Genomic DNA, 23,390 nt, shown 5'->3' with positions numbered 1-23,390 from the left:
ATATCAAAATGGCAGGTGTTTGACATAAAAGAGACATTTCGACAATCGCAGCATAGTCGTAGATGAATGCACTTGTCTGTGACTGACAACTTGACTTATCACTTGCATTATGTTCGGATTGTCTGATTAAATTAAAACAAACACATTATTTGCAAAAAGAGTAGGCCTACTTGACCAGTTCTACTAAAAGTGTGTTCTTTTTTTCGTTCATTCTTTATTTTTCTTCTTCTTTTTCTTGGGTATGTTTTTAACTGTGAATTGCAGTAGGATGTGTTTGATGTAATGCCATGCCTGGTTATTTTTTGAAAATGGAGACAAATGTGTTTTTTTTTGCCTTGACTTAATGACTTTGTTTAAAAAAACATATATAGAAAAACATTTTGAAAGCGTTACTGTGTCCGTGCACAAATTTTGTCAATCACTTGTTTTGTTTAGTGCAAGTTGTCTGAGGAGTGACCCTGCCTGAGCATGTAGAAAAAGAGAAAATAATAATAAATACCGGGAAGTTAAAAAACTGTATTCAAAGGAAGGACTGAACATACTCTATGTGGAAAAAAACGATTAATGTGAAAATAACGAAGAACCACATCCATATGCAAGGCAAACATTCCAATAAAGGATAGAAGATGCTGAAACGCGAAACATTTGTGACGGTTTTGTGATTTTTAAATGGCGTGTGAGACAGTATGCTGTATGTTTGTGCACTGTAACATTCATATCAGAATCAGCAGTGGTGGATAAAGTGCATAGTATATATCGTTACTGTCGGGAAGAAATCTCCTATCTGTTTTCGTATGTTTTCGTAAATTAACGCCGCTACTTGATCATACTACAGCGTCACACAAAAGCTTTGGGGATTGCCCCGCCCCCAGCTATTCAATTCAATGAAAGTTGCTCACTGGCGTTTGAAGCACCCGGAAGAATGCTGTCCTTCCGCATTTGGGCACCAAATTTGGGTGCCCAAATGCGGAAGTCTTGAGGTTTCAAACGGTAGAAGCATGTGCAGTGGCGTTTTAAATGCGGAAGTATTGCAATCCCAGATTTGACCACCAGGCGACGGCCGCTTCACTGTTCTACTGTGGCTCTGGGGGCTTGGCTGCAGGCTCAGCAGCGATCTTCTCCACCAGCTTCCTCCTGGCTCAGGTGGTGCGTGGTGGTGACGAGATCTGAGTAAAACTGCATCCACCACAGTCCCTGTGGCGATTTCAACTTCCTCAGCTGGCACAGGAAGTACATCCTCTGCTGAGTCGTTCTTTTGTGTGTGTGTGTGTGTGTGTGTGTGTGTGTGTGTGTGTGTGTGTGTGTGTGTGTGTGTGTGTGTGTGTGTGTGTGTGTGTGTGTGTGTGTGTGTGTGTGTGTGTGTGTGTGTGTGTGTGTGTGTGTGTGTGTGTGCGCGCGTGCGTGCATGCTTGTGTGATGGAGACAATAAAGCTCATTTGAATTTAATTGATTTGTAATATCCACTGTCTTGAGCAGCTCAAGATGGTTGTGGCTGCAACAGAGGGCCAGCCGTTCAAACCTCCCCTCTGTATGCAAACTTCGGGAGTTTAACAGAGATGTCCCTGGAGGTGCAGTCATTGGTGTTACCAGAGAAGCGAGCAGTGGGGAGAGGCCATATAGTCCTGTGGCAGAGTCCTGTGCTCATGGTCGATCTGGTGCAGGATGAGAGTTTCCGCAGCTGCTTCCTGCTGCTTCCTGTCAGTGAGGAAGTTGGTCATCCACTGACAGGTGTGGAGGCTATAGTCTCACGTATAGCCATGCATGCAGACAACTATTCCACAATCTCCGAATGCTATATAGGCTAGAGTCTGGAACCTCCCGAAAGCCGAGACAGGATCTATCAAGTTTCTACCTTGTTCAGTCAAAAATGTATGTTTCTTTTAAATTATATTTCAGCATACTGGGGCCGCCATCTTTAAATTGTCCATTTTGAGGCATTAGCACTCATTTTTGAGCTGGACATACAGCAGACACCTTGAATCTCCTACTGGAGCCGCCGCCGGTCATCAAATTATTGGCTTAGGAATGCAACAAAAACGAAAAACTCTAAAACTAAAAAGTCTCCATGGGGTGAGTAATTGATAGAAACAAAGTCATTTGGGGTGAACTATCCCTTTACTACCCCTAGAAAACATGTATGTCATAAATTAACACAATTTGCCTCGGGGTTAAGATTTTATAAGCCTGTCCAAGTCTATATAGAGTAGGCCTATACTTTGAGTGAGGTTGGTTGAGACTAGGTAGAGGGCTGACCTTATTGACCTGTGTGTGCACACAGAGGAGACGTCTTTGCAGGAAAGTGACCACAACAAGTTGTCAAGAGAGTGAAAAACAACTTAGATGTTCAGACATGGTCACCCATCTTGTAGCAATACAGTCTTTGTCTGCCAGTGACACAGCGTTGTTGGCCAAAGACCTGTTTAGTCAGTCTTTCAGATTAACCACTCTTTTGGCTGACTCGACTTGCTTTTTCAGTGTGTTCCTTGTGTGGATATACAGGACTATATCCCCCCTTCTGTACGCCTCCTCGTTGGACCACTGGAGCTTTGACATTGGTGGTGAACCAGGGTTTATGGTTATTGTACTTGTGGGAATGCACTTCCTCGCAGAAACAGATTTAAGATGTTCCAATGTCAGCCAGCCTCATCCAGATCAGTGGTCGCATGTACAAAATACACAGTGGTGGAAAAAGTACAGTACATTTTTTTCTTACTTAAGTAAAAGTACCAATACTGCAATACAGAAATACTCTGTTACAAGTAAAAGTCCGGAATTCAAAATGTACTTGAGTAAAAATCAAAATGTACTGAAAGTACCAAAAGTACAAAGTACTCATTATGCAGAATGTCCCACGTTTTCAATGTATACAAATCTTTTGAAAATAGAAAGCAGATCTACAATCTCACAATAAGTCGCATTGTGAGCTTGTAGATCGGCTATTTTCAAAATGGCCGAAATGTATATAGGGCTGAAGTGGTTAATGTATGTTTTGTAATAATGATCAAAATCTATAAGTAACTAGTAACTAAAGTTTTCAAATAAATGTAGCGGAGTAAAAGCACAATTGTAGTGGAGTAGAAGTAAAAGTATCGGAAATTGGAAACACTCAAGTAAAGTACAAATACCTAAAAATTGTACTTAAGCACAGTACTTAAGTAAATGTACTTAGTTACTTTCCACCACTGACAATACACAATCTGTAGTCAAAACAGGCTTGTTGTCACGATGTCCATCGGAAAAGTATATAGGACCCATAGGAGAAACAGAGGCCAAGCTGGTTATTGTGAATAAACAGTTTTAGTGGCAACCGAGCCAGATCAAGTGATAATCAAAGTCCATGGGGACGTGCAACATGTCAAAACACTGGAGGCAGAGTCTGAGGTGGAACTGAGAGGTACACAATGAGCTCTAGGAATTATACAAACTCTAGGAAAACCACATGGCAGGAGAACACTGAACATAGAGAGTACTGTACACACACACACACACACACACACACACACACACACACACACACACACACACACACACACACGCAAGGATAACAGGACACACAGGCAAACATGATGGACGAACACAGGATAGGAAAGCAGGAAACACTAGAACATAAGTTAAAATATAGCTGCAAGCAGCGATAATATGGGGCCAGGAGAGAGAAATGACAATTCCTTTAACAGGTCAGTTCATGAAAGTCCTTGCGGTCTTGTTTCCAATGAGTGCCTGTGAGCAATTAGGGGTTAAGAGTCTTGCTGAGGGACAAATTTAATTTCATCGACACATTTGCTGACCTGTCCTGGAATCGTACCTGGGGCAACCAGAGTCTCTGGCTGCCTAGGCGAGCTCACTAACCACTCAGCTATGGCCACCCCAGAGAGAGAGAGAGAGAGAGAGAGAGAGAGAGAGAGAGAGAGAGAGAGAGAGAGAGAGAGAGAGAGAGAGAGAGAGAGAGAGAGAGAGAGAGAGAGAGAGAGAGAGAGAGAGAGAGATAGATAGATAGATAGATAGATAGATAGATAGAAGAGACATAGAGAGAGACAAATGGAATAGATTGAAGAGACAGAGAGAGAGACATGGAAACGGAATAGATTGAAGAGAAAGACATGGAAATGGAATAGATTGAAGAGAGAGAGAGAGAGCGCCATGGAAACGGAATAGATTGAGTCATGTTTTTTGCATTTCAACTTAAATGAGTCTGCATCAAGTGAGGCTTGAACCGGCAACCTTACGAAGTGAGGCTTGAACCGGCAACCTTACGGTCATGAAGCACTCTTAGGTAGCTGCAACACTACCTATAGTGCTATATCTTTGTCCAGGCTGATATTGTCTGTTGAGGATCACAAACTCTTGCCTTCTGTCATGACCCAAGCCCCTGTTTCACTAACACTAAGATCACTCGTTCACAAACCATTTACCAATGAAGAAATTGTACATCTCCTCAGAACCAAAATTAGTGAAAGTAGCCGATCTACAAGCTCACAAACCATTAAAAGTTGTCAGATTGTACATTGGCTATTTTCACAATGAAGTATGTTATACATTGAAAAAACATACTCTCATTGCTATCTGAAAAGTTGTGAGATTGTAGATCAGCTGTATGTAAAAAACACTCAATTAAGTATTTCATGTTATCTTTAACAATTACAGATGTATTCATTGATAGTCATGTTGTGTGAAATGCAACTCAGATGAAGTCTGCACCAAGTGAGGCTTGAACTGGTGACCTTCAGGTTGTGGGGCACACATTTAAGCGAGAAGCCACCAACAGACAACAGACAAGAACCTGTGAAAAAGGAGATCACACAGATCATACAGTTTCACGCAAATAGCTGAAAAATCCTGGGTTTAAGTGTTTTTCAAACTGCTCAAGATTGCGGACAATCTAAGGGCGGTGCTTACTGGTCAACGTGATAGATGTGTTCCTCATTAGTCAAGGCACATGTGTAAGCAGGTCTAATGGCTGTCGGCCAAACGAGGCATGACTTTTGCCTGTTTAAAGTTTCAATTTTCAAAAAATTGCTATAGCGCCCCCGTTTGACCAATTGGAGTAAGATTGGTTTCAGTGATATTTGGAATGGCCCTTTACATTTCTGCAAAGTTTCAAAGAATGGTAAGTCTGCATGTATGTGTTAGGGGCAGATGAATAATTGTCATAAAACTGCAATATTCATTGGCTCATTAAAGCTTCATTTTTTCACTTATGGAAGATATTTTGCAAACGTTTTTTGGTATAGGTCCAAAGTTCATGTGTAAAAAGTTTCGTGCAGATTACTCAAAAATCCCAGGAGGAGATAGGTTTTAACTGTTTTTCATATAATTCCAAATGGTGGGAGATCTAAAGGTCAGAGGTCAAAAGTCAGAGTGTGAAAGTTGTTCAGCATGAGGAGACGCATGTGTGCATCGAAGTTTCATGGCTGTAGGTCAAACACGGCATGAGTTGTACCTGTTCAAAGTTGGCATTTTTCAATTGAGTGCTATAGCGCCACCTTTTGACGAAAGATTGTGAGAATTATTTCTTGATCGTTTTTCATGACCATCTATCATATGGCCGAGTTTCATAAAAAGCGACTGCACGGTTCAGCCAGAACTGCCAAAAGTGGCAGAAGAAGAAGAAACGGAATAATGCGAATAACAATATGGGTCCATGCTGGAAGCCTGGCCCCATAAAAACATAAACAAACAAAAATACCAGGAAAGGAATCACAATACCAGGAAAGGAATCACTTCAAAGTAATATAGAATTACACAACAGGGAGACATAATCATGACACTTGTAGTGTGAATTATGATTCACAAGTGAATTTTATCACTATAGGCCTACTACAGGATGGGCAGAATTGGGGGCACGGTGGCGCAGTCGGTAGCGCTGTCACCTCACAGATAGAAGGTCCTGGGTTGGGCAGATTTTAGTTTCTGCCCGTAGGATGGTCCGTGGGGGAAAGAATGGACTAGATCGAGACCCAGGGCTGCACGTGGGAGAGCACAATATCGTCTCTGTCGGGCGGAAACCTCATATGTCCAAAACTGTTACTTTTCAGGATTCAATTTTGAAAATAGCAAAAGTAGCAGATTTTCGAGCGTGTGGATCTGCTACTTCTGAGTAGGCGTTAATTTACGAAAAACCCCAAATGTTAAATATGGAGATTATTAGGTTTCGGGCCGACAGCAACGATACGCCTCCTTTACTGTACGATAACAGTGGACTACAATGTTATTGTCTCCAGTGGGGCACTTGATGAAGAGTCTGGGTATTTTTCGCTCCACGCTGATAATCTACTCAGCCAAGTGCTATTGCTTCTCCCACACACGACACTCAGAATGTGGAATGTAAACACTGACCTCCCGCAGTGAATAAAAACAATTTGCAATTCGCGGGTAATGTTTTCCTATCTGAGCAGCAGGATTTATTTAGCCTCTGTAACATCATGTGCACCAAACCTCATTTGCATAGAAGCAGGTTGTGTGGCTTTGGGACTTCCCGACGGTTCCACGTTAAAGGGATGGGACGATAATCGTTATTATTGTGATAAAAAAAAAAACGCTCACAATCGTATCACCAGGGATTAAAATGTATGGTAAGATTCTCCTCCGTCATCATGCACTAGGATGAATTCGCTTTTGTTAGAGCTGCAAATTCAGTACCACTTAAACCCTCTATAACTGATAAAACGGACCTGTAAAGAGCTTATTTGGTGAGCTCTTATTTCACTCTACACAAATCGATTCGCCAAAATAGCCGATGTACAAGCTCAAGATGTGAGCTTGTAGCGGCTATTTTTGGCAAACGTTCCCCCCAGAATTAAGGATGCTGGGGGTTCAGGTGGTTAACAGCCGTGGCATTTTAAGTTTTAAGCATCATTTTGATTATCGTGATAACATTGTTAAACGTAATTATTTTTACCACAATAACATGTCATTTTCCATCCCTAGTTCCGCGACGTGGTCCATTGCGGAGATGGAACCCAGATAGCTGTAGTGCACAGTGAAAATCAGTGATCAGTGGTTCTCAACCAGTGGTCCTTGAGGGGGTTCCAGGTGGTCCCCAGCTAAATGATGGAGAGTTGGTAACTAAATGGACCCTTATTAGGTAGATCTTTAACTCTTGAGAGCGTAAAATGAAACCAAATGGACCCTTACGGTCCATTTGGTTTCATTTTACGCTCTCAAGAGTTCAATTATTGTTAAACACCTGCACTCGATCAACATTTGCCTGTTATCTCTCCAATGGTACCAACATCAACACAGCATGGAATTGTGGACAAAATCTTGTCCAACGACAACAAAATATTTGGGTCTGAGAGTCAAAATCTCTTCAAACGGTGGTTCCGTGGCTCAAATACCATATAAATAATAACCTTGATATGAAAAGGTTTGAAACCCACTGTTCTAGATGACTCAACCCCTTGGAGCCACGGCGTAAAACAACAAAAGTCACACATGTGATGAACCGATTGTACAGTCGACTGAACAGATGGATCTCATTACTGCATTGTATTATCCCGAAAACAAAAAAAAGACAAATGAATACAGGCCAAACGTGCTCCGCATTCTTCGGATGGGAGTTGTGTTTGGCTTGCATCGTCGTATGAAATAAGAACGTTGTGTGAACACTGTAATTGTACAGACTTGGGATAGAGATGGAACATTTTCAAGCTATTATTTCTATATTATAAGTATATTTACTCAAGTACTGTTACTTAAGTACAATTTTGACGACGTTGTGAGCTTGTAAATCTGCTATTTTCAAACATTTTAGTACTTTTACTTTTGGTACTTTAAGTACATTTTGATACCAATACTTTTGTACTTTTACTCAAGTAAATTTTTAATTCCGGACTTTTACTTATTCTACATTGCAGTATTGATACTTTTGCTTAAGTGAAACATTTGAGTACTTTTTCCATCACTGGTTTTGTATTTGCACAGATGGTACAGGGAAGTGATGCCTTATGTATTCCCGTGGGTGTCGTGCACCCAAAAATGGACATAGAGAGCTTATAGATCGGCTATTTCCGGCACGTGACTATTCTAAATGAGGCTGTAGTCTGTGTTGTTGTCTGGCAGTCTGGATATCTTTCGCTCCTGATGAGGAGCTGAGCATGGTCCAGTCTAGCTGGAACTGTTTTCCCTGGGCCATGAATTTTTTAAAAGGCCTGTCAGCAAAAAGGAACACAGCTGCCTGCCAGGCTGCGTACTGTACTGTACTGTACAGTACTACTGCACTGGTCAGCATCCTCTGGGTTCTTTTTAAGAACATGGCCCCAGTTTGTCTGTCTGGGTGGATAGAGACCAGTGGTGGCGAAGTACTCACATCTTTTTACTTAAGTAAAAGTATCAATGCTACAATGTAGGAATGCTCTGTCACAAGTAAAATTCCAGTATTAAAAATGTACTTGAGTAGAAGTACAACAGTGGCCCGGACCACTGGCGAATCTATATCTGCAAAGTAACTACATTTGCCTTTAAATAAATGTTTGTCAAAAGATTCAATCACACCGATATCAATGGCTGATAACATAATGCTATCAAATTGCACGCTGCAGCTAGAGAGTTTTAAGTTACCCATACAATTTATTGCTTTTTATTAAATATTCCACCTTAAATTATAACTTGTTAAACATGGAACTAGTGACTCACACACATACCAGTCACACTGATGGTTGGGTAGACCTACTACAACATATAATATTCACCCACACAACACCCTACTATATAAACTTACATATATTGTTGCAACATAGTTGATGCTAGCTTAGAAGAAATATGCAAGGTTTGACTAGAATACAGTTTTTTGGAATTAGAATCCTGTACCCAGCATGCATTGCAGTATCAGCAGCATGCTGCATCATGGGGGAGTAGTCAGGATTGGTGCTCGCCAGTGGTGCAAAGTAACTAAGTATATTTACTCAAGTACTGTAGTACTTAAGTACACTTTTGAGGTAGTTTTTACTTTACTGGAGTATTTCCAGTTTTCAGTACTTTTACTTCTACTCCACTACATCTCAGAGGTAAATATTGTACTTTTACTCCACTACACTCGGTGCCGCGCTATGAGCTTGTATATCTGCAATTTTGGAATAGCCAAAGTATAAGATAATGGTTCAAATCAAGAAATGACACAGAAGCTTTCCCGGTCTTAAAGGGTTAAGTCAATTATCATCGTTAGGTCTCTGCTCTATAGCATGTGACGTGTCTTTAGACAACTTGTTGCGATTTGGCACTATACTGTAATACATTGAATTGATGGAGCAAAATAGGGCGGTTTGATTTTGTAAGCATGAATGTTGAGGATGAAACTTGCCGTTTATTCAGTGTCCCGGTGCACCTCTACTTGGTTTACTTGTGCCAATAAGAACAGCTGTATTCATCAGAGGATTCTGTTTTTTCCCCAAATTTCTCTCCTTATCCTCCATTATTATTGCTTCATCTCCCTCTTGATCAGTGGTGGAAAAAGTACTCAAATGTTTTACTTAAGTAAACGTATCAATACTGATAAATGTAGAAGTACTCTGTTACAAGTAAAAGTCCGGAATTCAAAATTCACTTGAGTGAAAGTACAAAAGTATTGGTATCAAAATGTACTTAAAGTACCAAAAGTAAAAGTACCGCGACGTGTTGTGAGCTTGTAGATCTGCTATTTTCAAACAGCCTAGGTATAAAATAGGGCTAAAATGGTTAATGTATGTTGTATAATGAATTAATTTATATCTGCAAAGTAAATAGTGGTTTTCAAATAATTGTAGTGTAATAAAAGTACAATATTTGCCCCTGAGATGTAGTGGAGTAGAAGTAATCCAAATATGAACACAAGCAGTTCACATTTGTAACCAAGCTGTATAATAGCAGTTAAGACGTTGGTACTTTGGAACCTTGGTAGGGAATGCCTCTTCCAGACTGTGGTCGAATATACAACCTACTTCCAAAATGGTCGCTTCTCTACTGTCCACATCAACAAGAACAACATCTGGTGTATTAGCTGTAACATCTGAGAAGGCATCATTTTTCATTATTGCACAGTTTGAACATGGCAGTTGAAACACAAGAGTGCTTATACATTTTGGCATACCATGAAACATATGAACTTACTCTATCAACAATCCTGTCGTGCCTAGCAATGTACATTCCCTTTTATAATTTACATGGCAGCCATTCAGAATATGTGACAGAGTTTAAGTAACTGGATTGTGGTCATGGTGCAGACAATGAGGAGGAAACACACACACGCGCGCGCGCACACGCGCACGCACGCACGCACGCACACACGCACACACACACACGCACACTCAGTCTCACAGCTACAAAAGAAGAACAACCCTACCCTTTTCTCAACAACCTCTCATTTAGTGGTCTTGAGTGCACACACCCACAAGTTACTCCATGTTGGAGTGAGTTGGACAATTTGGTTTTGTACAGACGCACCATAAACACCAGCAGGATTACATTACACATTATGACACCTGTTCACAGCCTGTAAGGATCCAGCTGTGTATCAAAGCATTATTTTTGACTCAACCTGCTTCAGTGAACATATTGTCTTTCCTGATTAGCGATCAAACCTTGGAATACTGTATTTATCACAGTCTGAGTTTATGTGGGTGTGATTTAATGCAAGTTGTTACCATGTGTGTTCTCTGCCCTGCCTTATTGTCCGTCACACCCACATCCGTTCATTTCCATTCAGCCAGTCAGAGTGGATATGTTCACAACTGCACTCCATTCTATTATCAAACTCAGTCCTGACCTCTGCTATAAAGTCAAGACAAAAATAGCAAGACATGCCATCTCTGGTTCACTTCCTGTAGGCCTATCTGCGTGAAGTGGGTAATCTAGGATGTAAACCAAAAATCACACCCAGTGTGAAGTGGGCGGTGTGGTCACAGTGGTCATCACAGTGGGTGATTCACTTAAAAAAAAACATAAATGTGTTTTTTTTAAGTGCACAGTCCTATTTATAGGACTGCACATGTGTCATGTGTTTCACTAGCCAATCACAGACCTGAATAGAGTCAACCAGTGTACAATCATGGCCAATCACGGTGCAGGGTTAGGGGGGTACAATGGTGGCCAATCACAGCGCAGGGTTGGGGGGGTGCAATGGGTGGGGGTCCAAACCTCACAAATAGGGGCGGTTGCACCGCCCAAAAACTTATCATCAGTCTAAACAGTATAATCAATAATCTGTTCTGTACACACTATACACACGATAGGATGCCAGGTCTACAAATGCACCTGGCATCTGTCTACATAACATGCATATCCAGATTGGAATCCGACTTGTTTTAAAAAGTCTGAACAGAAAAACTTGACTTGAGCCACATTCAGAAGTGGTTTCAAATGCGATTCAAATCTTCTAAAGATGCGTCTCAGTCTGAACGCTGAACACCTGGTCTAACCACCCCGCATATCTACATACTGTGTAACTGTCCAAAGCGCCACTGACGTCATTAGAGAGCAAGAGAATTTGTTGATCTACGAATGCGAGGGGAAAGCGCAATGAAAAGAAAACAATAGCTGTATTATTTTACGGAAGAAATGGCGAGTTGATTACGTCCACGCACGCACGCACGCACGCACGCACGCACACACACACACACACACACACACACACACACACACACACACACTACAAAGTAACTAATAGCTAAAGCTTTCAAATAATTGTAGTGGAGTAAAAGTACAGTATTTGCCTCTGAGATGTAGTGGAGTAGAAGTAAAAGTATAGAAAATTGAAAATACTCCAGTAAAGTAAAACATACCTCAAAATTGTACTTTTTAGTTGCAGTACAGTGCAGTATTAGTTACTTTACACCACGGAATATTACTAAATTACTGAAATTAACAATGTAAAAATGTAAACAAAACAAGGAGCATGGCAGCAGTGCTTCAGAGGTTACCATACATTGCAAATCTGCTGCGATAGTACTGCTATATTTATTCCTTGTTAGTACAGCAGAACTGTGGTTTCTTATGTATTTCAGTCTGACAGCCATATAAAGCCATGTTCATGAAGGCAGATGTTTGGATTCAGTCCCAGTGATTTTGTGGTGGACAGAATGGAACAGGCTAGTGTGGATTTACTATCACACACACGCACACGCACACGCATGCGCACATGCACGTGCACGCACACGCACACGCACAACCTATCCTGTTAATTCCGTCCCGTATCTGGTCCAGCTGGGGCCATTTAAAGGGCATCTCTGTGACGAATAATATAGTGTGACATCATTAAATTATGGCCTCTCCACAGGAAGTCAATTGGTAGGACAGTTTAGTTACAGAGACAGACCAACACACACACACACACACACACACACACACACACACACACACACACACACACACACGCATGCACGTACACGTACACGTACACGCACACGCACACGCACACAGAATCAAAGTCCATCTATCCAATATATCTACGTACAACGATAATGAGACAGCTATACAATGCAGATTTAGTTTAGTTTATTTGCACATAGTTAAAAACACATGGGAAAGGAAGAGCAAATAAAACAGTTTGTTCAAATGGTAGGATACAACAAAAAGACAAGAAGATGATGTGCCAGAGGGGACAAAAAACCCAAAAGGGGCTTGTCAGGTGGCCTTCCTAATGAAAAATAATCATGAAATAAGGAATCTGTGTATTAGATGCGATAGCTGCGATGACAAGGAAGTTAGCCCAGCACATAAAACTAGAAAAGGTAGAGCATATCTCTGCCAAGCTGGGGGGTATAGACAAGTTCAGAATGTGTCAGAAACTTTCCAAATATAGCGGGAAAAACTTTTGATTGATTTAGAACAGGGGTCTACACATTTTTTCAGCTCCAGCTCAAGACTAAAAAGAGACAATTAAGGACTTAAAAATGTTGCAGTTTTCCCCGCTATATTTGGAAAGTTTCTGACAGATTTTGAAATTGTCTGAAAAACCTTTAAAAAAATCTTTGAAACATTTTTTCAAAAATACATTTTCTCTGATTTTGATCCTCAGAAAAGTCACCCTTTAATATCTCTGGCGGTAAGTAGAATTAACCCATTAAGACCTGAGGCCAAATCTACAAATGCCTTCTAATGGGGCTGTTATCACCGTTATCATTATCATCCCATAGCTATGGTCTAGTAGGATCCCACTGGACTACCAGGAGGTTCTGGTAGGCTGTCAGCCTTAACGCATGTGCTGTCACATGACCTGTCCAAGTCCCGGAAAAGACACGCTGTGATTGGCCGGAAAAGACGTGCGGTGATTGGCCAGTAGTCACTTTGATTGGCAGTTGGGACAAACGCTTTTCCCAAAATATGATTTACGATTTTGTGCCTATCGGGACATAACTCGGACGGTGCTGAGTTGGCAGAAGTGGACTTCGCAACATTCGGCACGGCACTCACTAGCCTTAGCTTACTCGCCGGTGCCTCTCGTGGCTCAAGTCCGCATCTGATGGTGCGCCTCCATCGTGATTCGATCCCAGGTTGTGGCTGAAAGTCTAATTTATAGGCGAGGCACGCCGCTGAGGCAGGTGCAGGAATGGGGTTTCGTGCTGTATTTCAATGTGACTCTGCCCCGTGACCCAATAGAGTCCGTATGCAGACTATCGTTCCAATTTGTGTAGATCAGTCAAATAGGACTAGTTGTCCTAGCCTCGCGTCACCAGTTTTTCCACCTCGGAGGAAAGCCTGGTATTCATTATTAAAGACCCGTGTGATCCGGTCTAGGCCGCGCTTACCTAAAAAATAATAATAATTCTCTTTCCGGATTTTGCCCATCCGGTTTTGCGGAGCCGCTTTGTTTTGGTTCCCCAATCCCTATTTAAATGGAATAGAATATCCCCGTGGGATAAGAAAGGTAGACAGATGCTAAATAGTCTCCGGAAGTACACTCACATTTATGTTTAAAAAATAAGCTAAACTACGCCGCATTAAGGATTTTATTAGGTAGGCCCGCGGACGGACATATTTTTAGTTTTTCTAGTTTAGTTTTTCCCGATTTGCGTTTCCGGCCACCTGATGACGCGCAGATGACACGCCCGGCGACGTAGGGTTACTTCCGCTCCCGACTGGATCACAAACCCGAAAAAGTATTGATCCCAGGCTAGGAAGGACACAAGGACGCGAGGTTAGGACACAATAGGACAACTAGGACACAAATTGAAACCATACAGAGAACTAGGTCCTATTTGGCTGATCTTCTCTGTATCGTTCCAATTTGTGTCCTAGTTGTCCTATTTTGCTGAACTTCTCTGTATAGTTCCAATTTTCTTCTCTGTATCGTTCCAATTTTCTTCTCTGTATCGTTCCAATTTTCTTCTCTGTATCGTTTCTATTTTCTTCTCTGTATCGTTCCAATTTGTGTCCTATTTGGCGTATCTTCCTATATCAATAAAGTCTATCTCCCTGTGACAGCACATGCGTTAACATTGAATCACCAATAAACCTGTTTCCTAGGCTTTTCACTGTGTTCCACTTCCTGTCTTTTGATCCAATGAAATCCAACGAAACCGGTCAGATGACTAATGATATCCAATGAAATCCGACAGGAAGTGGAAAACACACAGCCAAGAAACAGGTGGATAGAATGGCTGATAACAGCCTACCAGAGCCTCCTGGGTAGGCCAGTAGGGACCTACTAGGACCATAGCTATGGGATGATAAGGGTGATAATAGCCCCAAATAGGATTTCTAGGTAGTTCTAGGCATCGGATGCAGCATCAGTAGTTCTCAAACCTTTTTGTTCCAAGGACCCCTAAAATTATATGTATTTGGCAGCAGACCCCCATCAGAAACTGTTTTCACTTTCAAGATTTAAAAAAAATGTTCGAATATAGCAGATTTACAAGCTCTGCAAACTTGTATGTTGTATGTTCTAAATCCTACGCGTTTTCTGAAAAACTTCAGAATGTTATGTTGCTACAGTATATGACTAAAATCTAAAATGACACACAGATGCCCTCCCGGTTTTAATGGGTTGAGTTATGTTTCACTTCACTGGATTATAATCATTCATCTGTATTGTATTGCATTTGCGCAATAGATCAGGCATGGCATTTTTTAATAACTAATGTCCGGGCAGCCTGAGGGTTCATATTGTGTATGCACACATTCACATGAACAATACATTGGCAGCACAATTTACTTAAAAGACATGTGCATGTGCGTTCGCACGGGCACGCACACACACCCATTATTATATTTACGGAGGATGAGAGGTGATGTAATCCCGAAAATTAAATGAATGTTTCTGTTTCCGAGTGTTCTGTTTCTCCTCATTGCCACTATAGGCTTCCTCAAATGTAATTTCCTTGTGAAAATGGACATAAAAGGGACTAAAACATGAGATAACCAGCTTTGGCAAAGAGCTGTAATTGTGTCTTATACCCTAGGCACAAATATGTGTTTTCAGGATTTAAAAAAAAGAAAAACGCTCAAAACGCGTAGTTTTGCGCCGTGTTTTGAGATTGTGGATCTGCTACTTTTGATGCTTTTGTGTGACGCATGTAGTATGATTAGTAGGACGTTAATTTACGAAAAAACACAAAAAATTGGAGCATGGAGGATTCTGTCGACAGCAACTGTACAAAAGTTTACTACTACTACTTTGCATCCTGCTGTAATTGCCTCCAATCTCTGTCCGTGTGCGCGTGTGCGTGTGTGTGCGCGTGCGTGCAGTGGATGCATTGGCAATATATGTGGACTATGTAGCATACGAGAAGGCACTAGTCGCTGCCGGAATCGACCAACAGCTGAGGCTTAACCTCGCGTCACCAGGCTTTCCACCGCGGAGGAAAGCCTGGTATTCATTGTAAAACTAGCCGTGTGATCAGGTTTAGAAAAAAGGAAAAAAATAATCGTGTTTCGGTGGTTGGTTCCGGTTACATTGTTTTTGTTCCCCACATAATGCGAATCAATTAGTTTACTCTGGGAAATGGACGTACCAAATGATTATTATACCAAAAGAAACTAAACAATTCTACCAAACTAAACACATTTAAAACTAGGGGAATACATTTGGAGGTGCATGGCGCCGGAGGTTCCGGTCATTGGTTCCGGCCGCCTGATGACGTAAAGTCGAAAATGGTATTGATCCCAGGCTAGCCGATGCTACCTCCCGTGAACAGCTACCGGGAAGAGAGGCAATAGACCCGGCGGCCTTCCCAGCGGTATGTCCGTCCGCTGTCGGAATAGCAATAGGTGGACTTCCAGGCCCATGAGAACAACTACAGAGAGCGCTTTAACACTAAGCAGCAGTGTAAGACTAAGAACTTTGTTTTTCTGGTGATCCAGCCATGGACATAATATACCATGTATAGTAGTACTCCTAGTAGTACTATGTTAATGGGAACTGCACTAAGTACTCTGTCTACGGGTACAACGGGCAACACACGCACGCACACGCACGCACGCACGCACGCACGCACGCACGCACGCACGCACGCACGCACGCACGCACGCACACACACACACACACACACACACACACACACACACACACACACACACACAGGCGGTTGACTGTAAAAGCACAGGGGTGGGGGGGGGGGTTGTCCAGACAAGGGGCCTTTGGGGGAGGCGAACACAAACACGTTTCTCCACCGGCGCCCAATGTCAGCTCCCATTACGTCTAGCAGCGGGGGACCCTTGGGCCAATTAAGGCAAGGGGGCTGCACTCCTGTAAGTCTAGTGATTGGCCAGCCCGTGCGTGGTGCCCCCCCCCTCCCCTGCTGCTGACATTAAGGGGGGATAATCAGGAGGGCCGGTGGGAGGTGAGCAGCACACCGGAACGTTTCACTTACTGGAGCGAGAGATTATTCTGTTTTTAAACCTGAATGAAAGTAACATTTGATCCATTAAGTCATTTTCATATTTCTTTGGCTATCAAAAAAATAGCAGATATACAAGCTCATAGTGCGGCACTGAGTGCCACGCTATGAGCTTGTACTGTAGATCTGATATTTATGAAAAATCGTTAAAATGTGTGCAAATCTTTATATATCTTTTAAAGGGGCTACACCATGAATTAAACAAATATGTATTATATATAAATATTGCCCCCTAATACGTTTTAAACAGGTTGTAAGCCTAAAAAACATCCAGATATTTTTTCTCACAATCTGACTGTCTGTCATTCCAAGCTTTTTCAGCTGCAATACCAAAACGTCCTATTGGGCAGGGGGGAGCTACTGAGCAATTCTGTCTGGCCATCATCAATGCAAAATCAGGGCAATAGTGACATCACTTGCCCTGCCATTCTGAAATGGCCTGGTCAGTAACGCCCATTCAGGAAATCCATGAAATGAGCATGAATGACTGAATGTTAAAAAAAATATATTTTTTTGGGTACAAGAGACACTGGGGAGCCCAAAAAATACTAAAAACCTAAAAAAAAATGAAATTCATGGTGTAGCCCCTTTAAATCAATTATTTTTTACTCAAATTGAACCACTGATATATTATAGACGCATACAGTAGGTCAAAAAAAAAAAAAAAAAAAAAATGTTTGGATTCAGAAGACATTTCTAGAATCCCCAGAGATTAGAGTTACAAATGTTTGCTTTAAAAAATATATATTCAAAGATTTGCACAAATTTTCACGATTTAAAAAAAATAAATAGCAGATCTACTGCCACGCTATGAGCTTGTAGATCTGCTATTTTTTAATAGCCAGCCAAAGTATAAAATAATGATTAAAATCTAAAATGACAGATGCTTTCCCGGTCTTAAGAGAGTGAAAGAGAGAAATGGGTAACACTTTCTATGAAGCCTATAAATAATGCATAATAAACATACTTTGCATTCATAATGCATTCTAATCTGATTGTAACACTGTATCGTTATAGGTATGACACTCTTAATGCTTTATAAAAGTATCCAGAACACATTATAAAGCATTTTCTAATGACTTATAAGGTCAGGGATTATAATAATACTTCATAATTGCTGGACACTTCCAGACCTTTTCTTTTGGCCAGGATCATAGTGTATAATTTTCATTATAATAAGTATAACAGTGATTATAATGCATTATAATCACTGTTACAATTAAGTCACTAAAAGTGGTCATTGGATGCTTTACAGTAAGTAAAGTGGAGAAAATGGCAGTGATGCTAAAAAATAATCCAGCAATTATGAATATAATACTTGACCTTATAAATTGTTAAAACATGATTTAAGATATGTTTATGATAAATAATATAAACATTATGCATATTAAGGGTAATCAACTATAATCACGCAGTGTTATAATCAGTTTGTTCTCCTTTTTAGCTGTGTAATTGAGAGATCTTAAAGTGTAAATATTTTGAATATTGGTTGCTGTACATGGCTATGCTGCACCAACCTCACCAAGTCAAATTCCTTGCATGTGAAGACAACGCTGGCTAAATAAAGAATTTGGTTTCTTGCGTGGCGTCACTGTTTCAGCTCACAAGACAGTGGGGGCATAATGAGGATGTTGTTTTTTTGCTGACATTTAACTCTGGCTGTTTTGGCCCCGACGTCCTGCTTCTTCTCACCAGTGGTGTAAAGTAACTAAGTACATGTACTTAAGTACTGTACTTAAGTACACTTTTGAGGATTTTTTACTTTACTGGAGTATTTCCCATTTTCAATACTTTTACTTCTGCTCCACTACATCTCGGATCCAAATATTGTACTTTTACTCCACAACATTTATTTGAAAAACAGTAGTTATTTTGTAGATTTTGATTATTATTACAGAACATTACATACATAACCACTTCAGTCTAATATTAATTTCGGCCATTTGAAAATAGCCGATCTACAAGCTCGCAATGCGACGCATTGTGAGCTTGTAGATCTGCTATCTTCAAAATATTTGTATACATTTTGAACTTGTGAAATGGGACATTCTGCACAATGAGTACTTTTACTTTTGGTACTACAGTATAAGTACATTTTGATACCAATACTTGTACTTTTACTCAAGTAAATTTTGAATGCCGGAGTATTTCTAAATTGCAGTATTGATACTTTTACTTAAGTAAAATATCTGAGTACTTTTCCCACCACTGTTCTTCTCACACAGTCTGTCGTTGTGTAGCTCTCATCTTACTTTAGTGTGTCTCTTTGCTCTGCTTTCTCCCTGATGTCATTCTCTGCATCCAATCCATTATGTAGAACAACTCTAAAGGGCGGGGGAGCTGATGAATACCCCTGGGATGTTTTCCAAGAAGTGAAGGGCAATTTGGAGATGGCCCTGCAGCCAGTGTCCATTTGGACAGATTGAGCAGAGATGAGACTCAGGACTGGGGGCTGTGTGTGACTCAGCCAATAACCCAGCCCTGCTGATTCAATTCCAGTTATCTGTTGATGCAATTTGAGTCATAATTCTGTGAATTTATTTGAAAGGGGTGTGACTCGTTTAATTAGGGATTGATATAGACCTCAACAAACATGCACAACAAGCTTGTACATCTGCTATTTTTGAAGTTTTTTTTTTACACAAATCTTCTCTTCTGGGGGGTCCCTGGCACAAAGTCTTTTCAGATGGGGGTCCGCGGCCAAATATAAACTGCCCACAAAAAGCTAAGCTTAAAATAAACATCTAGACAAGAGACATTATTTGAGCTGCCAATGCTCCTACAACTACATTAAAATCACATGGAGCCATCCAGGGCAGTGTTCTCAAACTTTTTCAAGTCAAGGACCCGAAAATGACATGTATTTGGCCACGGACCCCCATCTTAAAATATTTTGTTGTTGACCCCCCAGAAGCAAAGATTTGAGTTACAAATGTTTGCTTAAAAATATATACTGTATATATTCAAAGATTTGAAAACATTTTCAAGATAAAAAAAAAATAGCAGATGAGCTTGTAGATCTGCTACCTTTGAATAGCCAAAGTATAAAATATGGAAAAGGAGGTTAAAATGATTGTGACGCTTTATTAACTAATTTTGCTGGGGACCCCCTGGTGTCCCCCCAAGGACCCCTGGGGGTCCCCAGACCCCACTTTGAGAACCAATGATCTCTAGGGAGCCAGTGATCCACTACTGCACTACTCAAGTCATTATAATACTGGATAGCAGCCGGAGTGAAAGAGCACCAGAAAAGAGCAAACAGCCCTCATGAGCAACATGAGTTTTTCAGAAAACTCTTAAGATTTAGAACAGTGGTTTAGAACAGTGGTCAGCAATTTTTGAGCATTTTTGAAAAATCTTGAAAGCGTAACTAAGAATAATTATTTTGAATTTTCTTTGACACAAATCTAAAGATATTCCAGAGTTCCAGACTCTACATGTAATATATATTGCATTCAGAGGTCGTGGAATAGTTGTCTACGCGAGACTAGGTCGTGCACATCCCCGCTTATGGAATAGATTCCCTTGATTGTCTCTTCAAACTCCTAAAATGTCTATTATTTTCTATTCCCACAAGACATGTCACCCAGTTATTAAAATGTTCTATTCTGGGGTACCTGCATGTGCATGGTGACTCAGCGAGTTAGTGCACAGATCATGATGTGCTCTTAGTGAGTTCAAGGAAGCAGGTTTGAATGTGACCCCTGTATTGTCTCACATGTCTCTGCCCTCCCACTGCCCTTGGTTTGATCTTTAGACTCTCCTGTCTGAAACTAAAGCATATAAATACAAAACCAATACATCTTCTATTGTGTTGTTGTTAATAATAATAATAATAATGAATTGCATTTTTATGGCGCTTTTCTAAGTACTCAAACTTACTCAAAGCGCTCTTACAATGGTTCATTCATTCATTCAGGGAGGGGACATTGGGAGGTGGAGCGGCGAACATTCGACGCCAGCGTCCCCACTTTTCCCACATTCACACACCAATGGTGGCAAGCTAGCGCCGACCGAATCATTGGAGGCAGTGTAGGGTTCAGTGTCTTGCCCAAGGACACTTCGACATGTGGACAGGAGGAGGAGCCGGGATTCGAACCGCCGACCCACGGATCATTGGCCGACCTGCTCTACCTCCTGAGCCACAGCCGCCCTGTTGTTGCCATCCCAGGTATTGACAGGGGCCTTCAACTCCTACAGATGTAACAGTATGACTCATACGGATGTTTGAGTATAACATGAGGTGGGTGTGTGCATGGGAAGAGGCTGCTGGGGGAAGTGTGTGGAGAGAGAGCGGGGGGGGGGGGAGTCCATCTGGACCTGACATGAGTGGTTCATAATTAGTTTGTTTCTCTCCCATTGCTGTAATAATCTGTGGGAGAAATATGTGTCTGTGTGCAACTGTGTGCGTGCGTGCGTGCGTGCGTGCGTGCGTGCGTGCGTGCGTGCGTGCGTGCGTGCGTGAGTGTGTGTGTGTGTGTGATTCAAACTGGGGTCTATGCGGCTCACAAGGAGCATATGGTCTGTGCTGTAAATTGGCTGAGTCACCAGTCCCTGCATGTGCACTTCTGACCATGCAGGAGCATTTAATAAAGAACATGTAATGGTGAAGCAGAGAGAGACGGATGGCCTTGTAAGTGAACCGCTGATATATTCACACAGACACGCTGCTGACAGAGATGTACGGCTGAATTAGCGCAAACTGCCTGGCGACGTGGAACGCAGCAGAGCGTGACAGCCTGAATCTAACCCCTCCGCTTCTGAAATCTACTGCAGGCTGTGTCAAGAAGCTTTCACTTTATAGACATGTAATGCAACGTTATGGATTCAATCCCTTGCAAACGTGTAGACTTCTGCACTTTAAGTAAGTGAGTGAGTAAGTAAGTAAGTAATAGTAAAGCAGGGTCTTAGAGATGAAGCAGGCCACGGACCCCCACTACATATCGTATAAAATTGTGTTGCAGGGTGGGTGTTTGTATAGTGCATACATTTGGGAACAGTTCTTTTTTTTTTTTTGTGCGTGTGTGTCTCACTCCGAAGAAGGCACATATTGCCTTTTGGTCAGAACCCCAGGAGTGAGACTATGTTGGTGTGTGTGCGTGTGTGTGAACCGCATGGGTGTGCGAGCGTGTGTTCTGCTGGTGTAAGGTGGATGTTCACCTAAGCGTGCTGTGACCTGGCTTTAGTGTGTGTGTGTGCGTGTGTGTGTGTGTGTGTGTGTGTGTGTGTGTGTGTGTGTGTGTGTGTGTGTGTGTGTGTGTGTGTGTGTGTGTGTGTGTGTGTGTGTGCTTGCGTGCGTGACCTCGCTCTAGTAGGTCGTGTCTAATGGGCACTATAAATATCCTGGAACCAACGGGCTCATGAGACCAGGGACACACACACGCACAGAGACACACACGCACGCACGCACGCACGCACGCACGCACGCGCACGCACACACACACACACGCAGACACACAGTAGGCCTACTGTACATGACACACAAACACACACACGTTAACACGCTTACTCGCCAGGTTGGCAATGGCCTAGTGGACACGGCGCCTACCACATGTAGGCTCTAATGCAGCCTGACAGTGAGTCACGGGTTTGACGATCCTTGCCACTTGTCTCTCTCACCCTGTTTACTGGCATTCTAAACTGTACTACCCAATAAAGGTAGAAAAGCCCTAACACTATCTTAATCCATTAGGACTAGGAACACATCTGTGTTTTTTTTTTGCAAATCTTTGAATATGTAAAATATGGAAAGGTTTGAGCACCACTGATATAGCAACATACCGTTAGGATTTAGAAGATTTTTAGATATGTATTTGGTCGCAGACCCCCATCTCAAAATGTGTTGTTATAGGGACCCCCAGAAACACAGATCGGAGTTAAAAATGTCTGCTAAACCTTTTATGAGGATTTTTTCCACACACACACACACACACACACACACACACACACACACACACACACACACACACACACACACACACACACACACACACACACACACACACACACACACAGTTCTCAAACCACAAGCAAAGGTTAGACATTTGCATTGCAAAGCACAATAACAGTACGCTAAGCTACACTCTACACCGCAGACACAGGATTTGCATGAGGACATTACCCACCTTGCAACGGAACACCATCCTATCATGATAACATTGTTAGCGTAGCAGTGAGGAAAACCTGATAGAACACGTTTTTCTTTTTTCTCCTGGTTGCATTTGACTAAGTTCATGGGACACATTTTGGTTGAACTACAGTATGTCAGACCATTGCAACATGCATTGCCTGAAAACTGAAAATGACCTTTTGCATGTTGCAGTTTTACTAGTTGTTTTCAACCTTTTTTTGGCTCTGGATTACTAGAATATCTCAAACAATCCTCAAGGACCACCCCACCCCACCTCCACACAACAACCTACTGTATATATTTAGTATAAGAAGGCATATAACAGCATGGAATTTTTGTATTTCTGTTCATATTTAACATTAAATGATCTGAAAGCTACTGTAAATGTATACTTAGTTGCATGATGGTGTCACACAGTCAAAATATTTCAGTAGAGCAATGTCACGCCCTTA

General features: G+C 41.6%; 1 protein-coding gene across 1 annotated transcript in view; it reads left to right on the top strand.

Moving 5' to 3' along the window:
• Positions 1–1,556: 1,556 nt before the first annotated feature.
• The window catches only part of LOC311039564 (protein mono-ADP-ribosyltransferase PARP11-like), a gene marked incomplete at its 5' end in the record, with an annotated part of 35,656 nt that continues 13,822 nt past the window's right edge, over positions 1,557–23,390 (top strand). Inside the window, one exon of the mRNA XM_084049504.1 lies at positions 1,557–1,728. Coding sequence (XP_083905630.1) covers positions 1,557–1,728 — 172 coding nt within the window. The remainder of the gene's footprint in view (positions 1,729–23,390) is intronic.

This window comes from Gymnoscopelus microlampas (genome assembly GCF_963454915.1).
Source record: "Gymnoscopelus microlampas genome assembly, chromosome: 23".
NCBI classification, from domain to species: domain Eukaryota; kingdom Metazoa; phylum Chordata; class Actinopteri; order Myctophiformes; family Myctophidae; genus Gymnoscopelus; species Gymnoscopelus microlampas.
Note: the sequence above shows the minus strand (reverse complement) of the source record. Positions and strands in the feature narration are given on the sequence as shown.